Source organism: Nothoprocta perdicaria, unplaced genomic scaffold (assembly GCF_003342845.1).
Source record: "Nothoprocta perdicaria isolate Ctin4 unplaced genomic scaffold, notPer1 scaffold_28, whole genome shotgun sequence".
In the NCBI taxonomy this organism is placed as follows: Eukaryota; Metazoa; Chordata; class Aves; order Tinamiformes; family Tinamidae; genus Nothoprocta; species Nothoprocta perdicaria.
The window spans coordinates 5,482,455-5,497,254 of NW_020455510.1; the positions used below are offsets into that span (position 1 = coordinate 5,482,455).

Below are 14,800 nucleotides of genomic sequence, written 5' to 3' on the forward strand. Positions count from 1 at the left end.
TTAAAAACACATATATATTGATATATATGAAAAAAAACAAAGCGCTCTGCTCATGGTTGCTTACCAACACAGGACTCCCCGGCAAGAGAGTAGCTTCCATTGTCATGGAAACCGCTTCTGCACTCACAGTGGTACCACCCTGGGAGGTTAACACAGCGTGAATGGTTGTGACACTCAATGATGCCCTCTGCACACTCATCAATATCTGCCTCAGAGAAAAACACAAGCCAGCCGGGAAATTAATTTCCTTTGACACCAATCTTTTTTCCTTTTTTTTTTTTTTTTTTTTTTAAAAAAAAAGCTTCCTTTAATACAGGGACCATAGTTTTAATATGGTTCCAAACAACAGACACCAACACGATTGACATGACAATAAGAACAATTATACAGCGCGGAGCGAGAAACGTGTAAGGAGTTGGGTTTACACCRTGATTTGCTTCAAATGGAAAGCAAGCATGCACATTTTTTCTTTTCTGGGCTTTATTTATTCAATTATTCGCTCTGGAAGAAGTTAAATTTGCCTGTGTGTGCAAAGCAGGGCACAACACCTCAATGCAAAAGGCAATTCCAGCAAGATTCCTGCTTTCCACACTGTCCATCCCAAGGCATYGCAGAAAGACAGGCTGTTTTCTTCAGGACTTCTGCTTACAGTGCTCACCGGTGCCACGTTGCAGCTACGTGGCACTGAATAAGCTCAGAGAATTAACAAAACATCAATTAATCTTGCCCTCATAACTAATTTTTCCATGCCATTTATAATATCAAAATAAGTAATGCATAATAGGGTATKGCAAGGAGTCAAGGCAGTCCATGTTTTGGGGCAATTTAGCTGGAAAAAAAAGGTAAATCTGCAGCCACGTCAAGGTACAGCAAGTTGAATACCCCACTGAGTATTAACGAATGCACTGTTTTTATACAGAAGATTTAAAATTTTCCTTCACAATGTTAATAGAGACCTCATAATAGCTTGTAACCTGGGTTAATCACGGCTGGCACCTGGCTGATTCCCCCCTTTGAGCGGTTTTCCAGCACATTTTGCAGGATTGTAATTAAAATTAGCAAATTAATTATATGTTAGCCTCGCGGTAATTTAAGAAGCTATTACATTTCCATCCCTCTGCTTAGCTCTAGCTGTATTTTTATCTTGGACAGTAGTCAGCCCTGCTATAAGTTCCTTATAAATTAAAACCCAATCTCAAATTGTGCACAAATGCCAGGTGTTTTCAGCCACCAAGAGCTCTTCTTTAGCACCACCACGCTTAAAAGATGAGTCACTTTGCGTATGCCCAGCACGCAAAGTTGGTGAAATTGGGTTATCTCCGTCTAGATCTGCTAGCATCTAGCTTCTAATTTTTCAGGCTTAAATCCCRGTGCCAACATGGAGTTAAGGCTATCAACAAACACAAAGCATGTTTTTTATCTTCATTTATTAAGCATCTGCACCCATATGGTTTCATTGGCTCTAGTGGACTCACGTTCACGTATGGTGAAGTTGATTTGAACGATGCATTCCTCAATACAACTCCCTCTTACTACATCTTAAAAGCTGTAGAAAAGTCCCATTTTTCCTCCTTTAAGCAACAATATTTATTCTAGTGAAAACACAGCCGAGAAACCTAAACCAAAGCCTTTTTCTCAGCTTTGGCCTCATGCTCCCTCAAGAACCAAGTTATCTCCATAACAGCGTTATAACCACTATCTATTTCCAGCTTTATTCAGCTTTCATCCAACAATAAAGTCAAATTGTTTATGCTTTAAAATCTGTCACTGCTGCCACCTCTTCCTGTACTTTATATTTTCCTGGAGCTAATTTTACCCTTAAAACACTGCCCAAACCCAGCTGTCCATCACCGCTGAGTGCCGCTTGCGGACTCAGACACCTTCAATCCATTACAGCAAATGGAATTTATAACCACGATCTCTTCGCATGTCACAGCTGATGGAACAAGTTTAATCCTATTTGGGAAGCAAACGACTTTGCTACAACAGCTCAACTGCTGATGATTCTTCCTCTTCCCCACCGTTGAAGGTCAGAGCTCTTGGGCTTGAAGAGCCCTTCCATGGGGAGCACAGAACAAGAGGCAGGTGGCCCTTCTCCTGCTAACCTCAGCATTACTTTTAGCACATAAAAATATGTCTAAAGGTAGAGAAAAATCTTAGGGATTTGTTTTAGAAATGCAAAGTTATTTAAGATGATCCCCCCTAGAAGCAGCAACTGGTAATGGGAGCTTTCTAAGAAGGTTGATCACCTACTGCAACGATACTTAGTTCACCTAATAGATCTTTTCCATCTCAACATTTGACGGTTTTGGAAAACCCTTTCTCCAAGGAATATCTCCATGGAAGATGTTGCTGCGTTTAACGACCACAACAGGGAATTAGAACCCATTCACTGCTCTGGATTTTTGCTTTTCCAGCGTCAGGTCCTTGCACTTGCACCTACAAACTTAGGATGGAGGTCTTCGTATCCGCGTCAGGCTTGCCGTTGTGCCATAGAACCTGAATTATAAATGGACTGCATTTAGGTGCCACAGGTGTGTGTGTACACTGGTACTTACTTCAAAAACAGAAGCTAAAGTGAAATGAAGCCTCTGACTTCAGAGCAAAAACCTGTCCTCAAGTTTTAATCGCTCCTTAAAATTAACTTAAATTTCCCCATAACCTTCATTTTTCTCTCTCGCCCTGGGCTCGAGCTCGGCACGCCCCTTGAACGAGTGCAATATTTCTCCTTCCTGACTAACTTCACACAGGATATTGCTGTTTTTGCCCCTGGTGAAATCCTTTTTCCAGGGCCTTGTGTGCTTTTCCCCCACTCAGTTATTTAACTGTCATTAGTACGGAGTTGTTAATGGAGTTGGTAGCACTCCCTAATAACAGGCCTTGCCRAAGCTCAAAAATGGCACATTTTTGCACGGCGGAATAAAGGCACCAGTCGGTTTTCAATAAGCTCTTTCAGGATGCTAATCCTGTCCTTTAAGGCCAGGTCTGTAATTTCTACTCTTACCACCCCGGCTTCTTGCATTAYTCATAAAGGTATTTATGCAGACAAGATAAATAGGATAATTTACCTCCAAAATAAAAAACAATGGTGTTTCTCTCAGTGGGGGTGGGGGAAAAAGAAAAGTGAAATTAAAATAATTCAGACTTTTCTAATGCTTCATCATATTTAAGTCACCGTGTGACAATACTGGAAGAAAAGCTCTTCAATGTCACCTAATAGCGAGCAATCTGCAGTTTCAATGACACAGAAGAGCTTTTATAATAAAAGTGGCTGTTCATCAGGTTCCTATGGTATGTTTCTTGGTGCAAAAAAAAAATATATAAGATCTTCTCTTTAGCCCTCTGTGGATCATGAAGCTGGTAAGCAGGAAAGCTGTGTGCTGGCATGGAACCATCACACAAGTGATGGGTTTTTTTGGCTTCCCAAAATAAAACTGCATGTTGAGGGTTAACCCTCTGGCTGCAGAGGAGAGTTGGAGTGAATGTGAAAAATGTGAATCTTATCCGATGCACAGCTGACAAATGAGGTAATCAAGTGTTTTACATAAACCTCTATAAATGCTGAATTTCATTCTTTTTTATTAACTCTTAYACCAGCTTTGACGTTTCTCTACAGCTACTGAGAAGGAACTGCATCTATTTTTAAATATGCACAATACAACGCACCGGCCATCCCTAAAATCTGCTAGCTTTCCCCCGTTCCAAGCAGGAGATTCTAGGCCATTTAGCCATTAAACAAATGCTAACTTTGAAAAACTAAGRTAATTGTCTAATTTAGTGACGACTCACAGCTCATGTGACCAGGTGAAAATTAAGAGCAGAGAGACATCAAAAATCAGAAAGGAGAGAAAAAAACAACTCTCCAAACCCTGACTGCTGACATTTTTTAACAAGCAATTTCTGGTAATTTCTGGTCACATAGCCTTAAATATCTCAAGTGACAAAGACATCACTTGTCTCTGACAGGGGCCAGGAGATGACTTTGGAGGAGTCACTCAGGAATCTTTTCCTTGACACTTAGCCTCTCTTAATTACCCTCATCTTACTTCATTTAGGAGATTACCAGCACATAATCAGCACCAAACAGCACGTTCCTACCTCCTCAGCAGCGGAGCCCGCTTTCAAAGGCGGATTTTAATGGCATTATACTAAGATTGGCCTCTGCAGCTCCTTCCCGGGCAGGAATATGTTTTGCCTGAATCAACAGGACCAGCTGAGCTCCCCTTTAGCACGCTGTGGGGACAGCAGGAACCTCCTAACGCTTCCATTTGTATCTTYATATTCCCAACAGGGAATATTACTCATAATCAGGAGCAGTCGAGCCCACGCACGAGTTTAATGGCCCTGAGCAGCTTTCAGGGGTAAAAGGTGTGCCCACCACTCCTTAGAATTAAAGCTCATCACTACTGCGCTTCATTTGGCCATTCGGGATCGGTGCTGGCAGATTTTTTAATAACGTGAAGCAGGCACTTTTCAACTGACGAGTTTGAGCACGGAGGAACGGCACGAAACGGGTATCGCCCCAACCCAGCCAGGCGGTCCCAGCAATTCGGAAGATTCCTTCTCGCCGTTCCCGGCGTTTAATTTGCTGAAGTCCGTTTTTAATAAGCACTGAGGGCTGATGTCTTTATCAGTTCAGCGCAGGGCGCTCTCACGCCCTCATATCACCCTATTTGTATGCTAAAAATGCAGCACGACGGGAGCCCGAAAGGTCCCAAGCCACCCAAASCAAGGTCAGCTCCCAGCGCTGTGGCTGCAGCAGAGCTTTGATTCACACACAGGACACTCGCCTGGCGGCTCCATGGAAAATGTGGCGGGAAGAGATGAGGCTGAGTGAAGACTGAGTTTGTATTTAGCGTCACGCTGGCGCTTCCCGCTGCAAACAGGGCTTAATTGAGCCCTGTTTAACTTAAGGAGCCGCCTGGCTCCATGGCCTACACTTGGGCCATTAGGTGGGATAAAACCTCTYTTCTCCACTGTGGTTGGGAGCGGGGAGAGCGGCAGCCGCTCTCCTAAAATCCCCGCGCGTCGCCCTGCGCCCAAGGGCAGCAGAAGCAAAACCAAATTGCTGGTTTAGATTATAAGCGTGTGCCCGCCTGAGAGCACCCCAGAGAGTTTAATAATAATGGGAAATAATCTCAATTAGTTTTTCCTTTTTTAAAAAATAATAAAAGAAAGAATCTTGCAATGATTATCAGCTTCAGAAAAGCATTTCCATTGACACAGCAAGAGACCCTCCCAAGGAAGCAAATCCCCAAGCAAGYGGTTTCAAAAAAGAGCTCTTGAAATTGCAAGCAGGGTAACGTAAAGCTCTTAATTAGGGAGCAAAACGGCTCTGGAAGTGCCAAGGAACACAGCGTGGATGCTAAAAATGTGTAATTTGGGGGAGTGCAAGGGCAGAGCGTTACGAGGAGGGTTTGGTTTGTGGTGGGTCTCCCAGGCTTCACATCCAGGTGGTCGCATCCAAGAGAAGGTCCCTGTTCCYTCAGGAATATTGCTTCTGGCACCAGGCTGGATGCACAGAGAGMGCCTTTCAGGTCCAGAACTAAATAGGGGGAGGTCTGTTCAAGAGGAGAGGGCAAAACTCTCACACTAACTAACCTATTTTGGTTCAAAACGCACAGATTTTCGCTCTGCTTCAACTTGCACCAATCCCACCACTGTCCTCAGTGCCACTAACCTTGCCCAAGCTCCTAGCTCCACTTCTCCTGGTGCACAACCATAAAAGCAGCTTGAATTCTCATGCACGATCCACTAAATATATTCAAAAGCAATAAAAAAGGGTGTTTTTGTTTTGTTGACAAGTCAGGAAGATTGAAATGGGCTTTCCAGGTCTACTTGGACAACACTGAACTTCATTAGACTAATCAAACAGAGCCAATATGTCATTAGAAGTCAGGCAGATTTGGCACTTTGGGCAAGCTAAAAGAAAATCCCCCTGTGGAAAACTGAAAATTCATGGGTTTCACTAGGAAAAGCACATTTGTAAAAGTTGAAACTCTTTCTTCAGAGGATCTTTTCAATTTTTATTAAGTTCCTAATATAAGCAGAGAGGATAAAGCAGATCTGAAAGCTCAGGGCTGCACCTGGCAAAATCTCCCAGGTAAGAAAAAGCTCAACAAATATTCGGGGTTAAAACCTGAAATTGTTATTGTTTCCTTTCTTTTTTAAACGCAGCAATGGGCATTTCCAAATAAATAAAGAGAGACTATTTCTTGAGCTTAAAACGTGCGCTTTGAAAGCACACACTCTCTTTCATTTTTTAATTACAGATTGCATTTTTAACTTCACTGAACCATTAGTTACACACTTTGATCAGACCCCAGTTTTCCCAGACTGGGTGCTGCTTCAGACATCAATAATTCCAATTAAACCGAGTCTGAGATATGACTACGCCGTTTCTCGAAGCAATTAAAAATGTGCCACTGAAGGATGTGGAAAACCCTGAAAGAAAAGCCAGGGGACTCATCAAATGTTAATAATAACAATCATAAATACATTGTGCTTACGGACCATCTTTCATCCAGTGATCTCAAAACATTTCCTACGCATTATGTAACACTGCAACACTTTGTGAGGAAAGTAGAGAGGCAACACAACTTTATGTTTATCTAAAAGGCTYCTGATGATTCAGGATGGAGATACAGCCCCCATCCCCTGTTTACTGCATGCACTAGTCCTCCACTCATTTAAACCCCCATTTATCCAGATTACTTTTCTGCCCCCCATTTCACTGAATTAGCCAAGTTTTATTGCAAGCGAATTGAACATAATTGCTTTTTAACAGATCTCCTAAAGTTAGGAGATTCTCCCAACAATTGATTTTATTACATGGACACCCCACAACTCACCACAATAAAGTTTACTAATTTAAAATTAATAAATTGAGGTTTAAAAGCAACTGCTCACCTGATGCTTAATACTGGTACTGACATCACCTCCTTGTTTGCTTTTGATGAATCGTTTCACTTCTCGGCATTTATATTTCCTTAGATGCATCAGATTTTTGATACTTCAGGTTTTCCTCAGCAAATACCTCAGCTACCATGTAGAATAATGGATGATCACACTATTATTACACTATAGAGCGTGTATTTCTCTGTATGTGTCACATATGATTGTCAAGGAACTTGGGGTCACCAAGAAAAGAAAATATCTGGCTTTCTGAAACATGMTTTTCACAGAAATCTAACTTGAGAAATCTGGTAGGATGGCGGGGGGATACAAATTTGTATTTCATCTGGTTCTTAACCCATGTTAGCTCACAAATCCTATCAGCTATATTCCAATTTATCAATTGCAACATGCAGGTCTCGTCAATACTTCCACTTCTGTTGCACATGATGCTCTCCCCAAATTAATGGGTACTATATGGAAGCCTATTTTCATTTTGTTTAATAAAAAGCCAAGGTATATATAGATAATTAATGTGAGCTCATTTATTAGGCTCCTAAGGACACTTTCTTGGGTTTCCACTCAGTAAAAACTCAATTTCTGGCCTCACAGATTTGCAGTGATCAAAATAATGACAGTTCCCACATCATCATGGCCTGAATACAGCCGTTTCCGAGCGCATCCAAACGTACCCCTAGACTACAATCAGATCCAACGTCTTCACATCAGCTGGTGATAAAAAATTATTAAGAAGGTGCCTGCTCTCCAGAAAACRCTGTATTTCACTCAGTTCACCGTCCATTCCACCCATCTCTTGCTGACGCTTTGTCCCTCGGAAAAGGGGAATGCAATACTCATGTCAACTACTTTACTACCATGCAACCATTTGACACTGAGAGGTCCATATTTTTCTTGGAGAGGGAAAAAAGCCTAAAATTTTAGACCAAAACAGCCTTATCTGGTCACTTTCTGTTTATATTAAAAAAAAAAAAAATCTGCTCGTAATTTTGAATTTGAATTCTCATTTGAATTCTCCTCTTTTTGCAAGATCTCTAGAACATTTTTTTTTCCAACAGTGGTACTCAAAGAACACAGCCCTATTTAAAACCAAATTTCTCTCTTCATGAGGTGGAACCACAATCTTCTCAGCTGCTTTAATATCTTTCATATTTTATAACCTCCCTCATCAAAGTTTAAATTTTTATCCTCATTAATATTCCTGTAAATCAAAAGTACCCTTTTTAAGTTGGTAGAATTATACCACAGACGTAATGAGATAAGAATGGGGTTTCCTGTGAAGAACTGAATATTTATGTGTTTATTTTTCAGGTTAGCGGGGACTCTTTAATTTATAGATCACACACATTTTTCAGCATTTGCTTCCTCCTAAAGCCATTAACGTAGCTGGCGTAGGGAGAAACCCCATTACCCATCACTGAAATATAGCCCACTCTGGAGCAATCTCCAGCAGCTACTTYATAGTGATGGAGGCAATGATGGAGATGGTGGACTTGACCACAGACATTAGATCTACCTTCTGAAATGTCTTTTYCCAAAGAGGAATTGGCTAAGACCCCTCCACAGTGGTGGATCAATGTCATGGATCATGCTGTGGTTGAAACAGCCGAGCTCAACAGCCCAAATYTGTTGTGCCTTAGAGTAAAAACAACCGTAGGAGCGTCGTGTTCCCTAATGCACCTACCACCATATGGAGGACATCCCAGCCATGCTTAAGCTTCATGCACTTCCAGGAGAAGATGCAAAACCACAGAGTTGCTGGCTTCCCATCGTTTCATGCCATATATAAAATAAATACATAAATAARCTAAGTTCTGAATGCAACATGCGCCTTGTTTACTACATCAAAGCAAGTCTTGACTTCTCCAGAGGAGCCTTTTGGCACCTTGATCAAAGWGTCTCCTGGCTGTGTTGTGCTGGAACTGAAGTGTCAACCTCTTTCATTGCAACTCCAGGAAAAACTGCTTTGATTGAGGCAGGGAGAAGCACTTCAGTCACTACCGAGGAGTTATCATTAATATTTTTAGAGATTTATTACATTTACTGTAATTACACATTAGGATGAGTTACTGGATTAGTACGTTACTGTTGTAGACACCTTGTCAAGCAAGAAGGACATGAAACATCCAAGCAGTATTTGGAAAGGGAAGCACTTCCCGGGAAACGTGTATGTGCACCTTCCACCAGGCAACATAGTCTAAAAGACCAAGGAGAGTGCGATAAGATCATCATTTAGATACCTTCTTTGATCAAATTAGAATTGAGGGATATCACATCCCTACAGAGATCTACTACTGAGTGTGATCAAACACCTTCGCAATCTCCATGTTTCAGGTGTGCAAAATATCGGAAAATCAATTCCAGGTACCACATTAATACTCCTGAAAATTCAATTAAAAATAAATCCAGCGTTGTAATAACTCCCATAATTTTCTACTACTGATTTATCACTCCAATACCACGACTACAACCAAAGCAGAATACAAGACATTACTGTTCCAGTCCCACAGAGGACATMACTCTGCCACTGCTGAGCACCACAGATTGTGCCTCTGGTTTTTGTCATTTCCAGGAAAACTGAAAACATTTCCATGTCCAAGCCTGGTGGCTCAGCTTTACATTCATTACCTTTCTTATTATTTACCGTCCTCCTCATTCTTTGTCTACGCTATTCCAGCTATTTTCCATTTAATTTTAAAAGTGCCCTTCAGCTCCACGAATCTATAAACTTACACCTTGTTGACCAGCATAATGATATTGGTTTGCCTTTTTCTCCACTACTGCACAACTTATCTCCAAAATCTGTGGGTTTTATTGATTTATAATTACCTAACTGACTGCATTGATAAGTGGGGAATACTTATTGATAAGCATTAGCAAGAGGATGCCAAAACAGTTGTCGTTTTCTATGATTAATTGAAAATGCACCTGAGGAGTACCAGAAAACACCCAACCCATTTCCTGCAGTCTTGATTATCAAAATGCCATTTTCTCTTAAATTAAAAAGCTTTATCATATTGTATATTTGATCACAGGGTTTCAAAATGTCACATGAAATTTTATTAGATTTTTAAAGTTATATATTTTCGTTGTTTTATTAATACCAAACGCAGCATGTTGTCCTGCTGCCGCTGATATACAGTATTTCAATTCATTTCACATTTAAGATAATTTGGGCAATATTTTCCATAAAAGCCAACTCCAGCTTTTCAGTTGCTTCAATATCTCGAGTCAGGTCATACATCTAACATATCCTATGTACAAGTTGTGATATATGCTTCACAGATAGAGAAAAATGAGCCTGGAGAAATGAGGGAAGCACCTACAGTCATTTAAGTTAGTGGGCTAGTCAGGAATCAAATCTATTTGATCCTGGCAGTAGACACTAAATTACAACCCTGCATGCAGCAACACTTCATAAAGGTGACAGTTTGCATACCAGTCACTATTTAATATAGAATTTTAAACTGCATTAAGCAGCCTGAACAAAATTTTCCATACGGCAAAGACGCTACAATTTCATTAGGTGGAAGATGGAAATAATAATTTTCATTCCTGCTASTTGGCACTAAATGAAATGTCATATCATATCTTTACATACCTAGAGGTAAATTAGTTCCTACTTACATTATAATTAAGCCGTGTGCCACTTTCTTTGGGTAATGGAGGTTCTTTGGGGTGCACCTCTATGGACTCTTCTCAAAGGAGTCTAACCCCTCAACTTTCCACAGAGACCCACTGACCTGACAATAATTACCTATTTAGGTAATTATTAGGCAATATCACCTATTTCCTAATTCTATAGCACTGTCAAGTGCCACCTTTCACAGACMCATTCCCCAAAGAGGGGCTGGGGAGAGGAAGACCTGGAGAGCAAAGAGGATCCTCCAGCACCACAGACCAGGAGAGATGGACAGAGAAACCTGGACATGCAACAGTCCCCACATAAACCAGTTATTGCTACTGGAGTGGCCTAACCATGTCTGCTCACATTCATTTTCTGGGACAAATTAGTGTCCATTGGTTTCTGCAGCACCATCAGGAGATGTTTATGAGGGCTACTACTGCAGACCTTTCATTATGACCTTCTCCCAGGAGGGCGGAGAGAGCTCTGCACTAACACCTTGAGTACAGAGAAGATCCACCCAAACTTAAAACTCTGGGATGGAAAACCTGCCCATCCCATCGCTCTTGCCCCGAGGGCTCTTTGCAGAGGAGAGTACAGCTCCCAACAGGAATCCTCTGCCAAAAGCCTCCAACCAAAAGCAGCAGCTGGGCCCAGACTATGCAAGGTCAACCCCAAACCTCCAGGAGCATCTTTTTGGAGGGCGCTGGGCTTGCAAGATGGTCCCAAAAAGGCTCATTTTGGGGACKTGATCACAGTTTTGGCATGAAGAAAGTGCAGCAGTGCTCATTCTTGATACAAGYTCTATGGAGAGGTAGAACTTACGGCCTCTAGGACTTTTTACACGTGAAAACCCAGGTGTCTGGACATGTCTACTCACAGCACTTGCTGGGGCTTGCACAGTAGGAGCCCTGTCTCTTGTCACAGCCCCAAAAGAAGTCACTGGAGATGGGGGCTTTTCTAGCACAAACACCAGAACAAACAGGATACCCCCATGGCTGCAGTTCCCGGGAGTCTACTCCTAAAAGCGAATAAAAGACAGAACAACCAGAGGAGGAATTTCTTCAAGGATTTGTCTTGGAGCTCATCTCACCTTCCAGTAGAGACTGTATCACCAGAAAAGGCTGCTCATGGGAATACTTGGCAAAGTGCAGGCAGTGCCAAAATACAGTGGAGTTTCCACGGATAACTACCCAACGGAAAAGCCAGAAGTTCTTGGCTAAGAGAAATGGAATAAAAGAAATGATATCAAGGGATCAGCCTGGTGATTCTGCTGGAGAGCCCAATAATGAGCATTTCTGTCAGAAAGCAGGAAATTACCAGTGAAAAATGACTGGGAAAGATAAAGCCCATATTAATCAATCAGAGGATCAGAGGATAACGAGGATTAACCAAGAATGCATCAAAAGAAGCACTTGTGTAACAGAGAGACAAAATATTATTGCCAAAAAAAACAACGCACGGAGATACCTTGTTTCAAAAGGTATTTTGTCACCTCTTTGCAAAAGGAAAATTATATAAATGGAAACATTCACTAACGTGGTCACCAGGACACAGAGGGAAATGAATAACCTGTTTTAGGACTCGGTCTTCTTCCCTTATTTGGCCCAGGGCAATCAAAGTCAGGAGGAGACGCAGKTCCTCTGGGTACCTTCTTTTTGGGATATAACAAGAAGAATTTTCTATTTAAGACATACAAATATGGCTATTAAGGCAAAGAATGGCAAGGGGCAGGACACAAAGTAGGATGAACTGCCAAGAATAAATCCAGGCTGGAAAGCATGGGAAGCTCCTTAGCCATGGGGATGGAAAGGTGTGGAATAGTTTTCCAGGCTAAGTTATAGATCTCTTCTCAAACACCTAATTTTAGGACAGGCCTGCCAAATCCATACAGAAGATTACGTGACACAGTCATCCGTGATAACCTGGGACTAAATTAGGTCTTTCCAATTTTATGTCCCTTATGCCATATAAAGAGCCAGGTACTCGATTACATTGTTAATAGGATRTATTAATGTATGACAAAATCCTGAAGACTGACGGGGCTGGTTTTTCTTCTTAATAGCTGGGTAAACCCTGTGATCCTTTTTGCCCTTTTCTGAATGCCATATTTCCATTATTATTTTGTCTGTTAGTCATCCAGAATTAGCCTGCCCAGGCTAAGGAAATGTGGTTCATCCTCGCCAGGCCTCACAGCTCTGAATACAAAATACTGGAGGGACCCTCCTCGAACAGAGGGTCAATGTGGTCCCCACAAAGTCCCTGCTGGGGGGATCCTGCCCCTTGACAYCGGCCAAAATTCACAAACCCCCCAAATCACCTGCCTGATCCCCTAAGCTCATGCCCCACAGGCATGAAGGTCCCAATACAGACTTCCAATCTGTCACATTCCCAACTTCTGCAACAGTCTCTAAATAAATTGCAGAGCTCCTGCGTGGCTGCCTTCCCCCCTCCACATTAAGACCCAATAGATTGTAAGAGCTAATTTAAAAACCTTCCAATTTCTTGCTCAAATGTGCAATTAAGAAGAGAAATGGAGACTGAGATTAGCAATGGCAGAAGATCTCTAAACTTTATATTAACACAATTAACATTTTGAGTAGAGGGGGTCAAAATAGAGGAGCGTCATACTTGTTTGCAACATGGAAAAGTAAAGTAACCGCGCTTTAATTCAAAGAGTGCCTCAGTTTAGTTTTTTAGCATTATTTTTATGTTTGCAAGGGTTTATAAAAGCCGTTTCAAACATAAAAATTGAAGCTTTTAGAGGGGGGTTCAATGCAGCCTATAGGCTCACAAACACAGCAGGATGAGAGCCCTGCACAGCAAGGACATAGGGGCAYGTGAGCAGGTTATGAACAGGCTCCCTGCACACTCCTCAGCTGTGTTCCTCAGAACACGTTACCCAGACGTGCCAGTGAAAGATGCAGCTCATCCTCTGATAGCTTGCAGACCTGTCGAAGGCYTCCTGCAAGCTTATTTTCCAGGAGTCTGTAATTTTGGCTTCTGACAGACACTTTTGGCCCTAAATCATTCTCTTCTTTCAATTTTCCTTATCCAGTTACTGACTTCAGTGAACTCTATACGAGGAGGTGAGAAAAAATTAGCTTCCCCATGCTCCTCCAATTACTTTGGACCACTTCAGTTGCTAGATGCAGCAAACTGGAAAGGAAGAACAGGAGGCAACAGAGCTGCCTGAAATCAGACCTTGSCATCAAAGCAAAGCAGCAACTGATGTCCCGGACACTCTGTTTAAATTCTTCCTGACCCATTTCATTTATACATTTATATATTCCCCTACGATCCTAAGCACAGTTGTATATTTCTAAAATCCACCAAGTTTTCTTTCTCCCATACCCTCCCACAATGGCAAGAACTCAATAGTTGCTTTTGTTCCTGGCCCATCAAATCAAACTTGGTGGGATTCTTTCCAATTTCAGCTTTTTCCTATTGGGTTTGGTCACCGAGGATCCAGGAGCTTTCCCATTAAAGAGTTTCATCTTAGAGAACACGGCCAAGATCTAATGATTTGGGGAGCAGAGATGAGCCAGGTTCCCAGCTGAGGTGAAGGAGACCAGGCCAAGGAGAAGAGGCCCCAACAAAAGGATGAACCAAACCAAGTCATGGATTCCAATAACATTTAGGTCCCCCCAAACAGCTCAGCAAAAGCTACAGTGGTGTAAGAAGGAAATGGGATTCTCTGTCTCAAAGACAGAAATGTATTTGTTCTTATTTAGGGGTAGTTCTCTACATTCATTATTTGGTAAATCTGCACTTTGAGAATGTTAGGTGCCAACTGCTATAACAAACAATGCACAAATCAACTAGAATACATAAGCTGCATTGCAAGATAGAGCCAAATAGCACCATGACATTTTCAGCAAAGCTGGCAGCTCTGCAATTGGCTAGAACAGTGTCTGTTAACTCCTATACAACATATGATTTTTAATTAAAGAAACTTAATTTGAAAGAAATTTAATGAAYTAAAGATTGTGTTTTTATGACTTTTCCAAGATTATTATTAGGTAGGTCAGTGCTGTTGTCATCTTGATGGTGGCACCGTGTGTGAAAGATGGGAGCTAAAATTCAGTGTAAGCCTCACCTGAGGTGCAGCCACGAGCTCCTACAAAAGGATAAACACTCCACGTTTTGGACCACCACATCCTCTGGTTAGAACTTCATAATGGCTGGGATAGGAGAGGATGATGCCYTCCTGCATGGTGCATTTTCTTCCTTTATTACCGGGCTCCAAAAATTGTAAAATMT

At 41.7% G+C, this 14,800-nt stretch overlaps 1 protein-coding gene across 1 annotated transcript in view; it reads right to left on the minus strand.

Annotated features, from left to right (window-relative positions):
• NELL1 (neural EGFL like 1) overlaps positions 1–14,800 on the minus strand; it is a 196,264-nt gene that overhangs the window by 13,785 nt on the left and 167,679 nt on the right. The window contains exon 19 of the mRNA XM_026041104.1: positions 65–205. Coding sequence (XP_025896889.1) covers positions 65–205 — 141 coding nt within the window. The remainder of the gene's footprint in view (positions 1–64; positions 206–14,800) is intronic.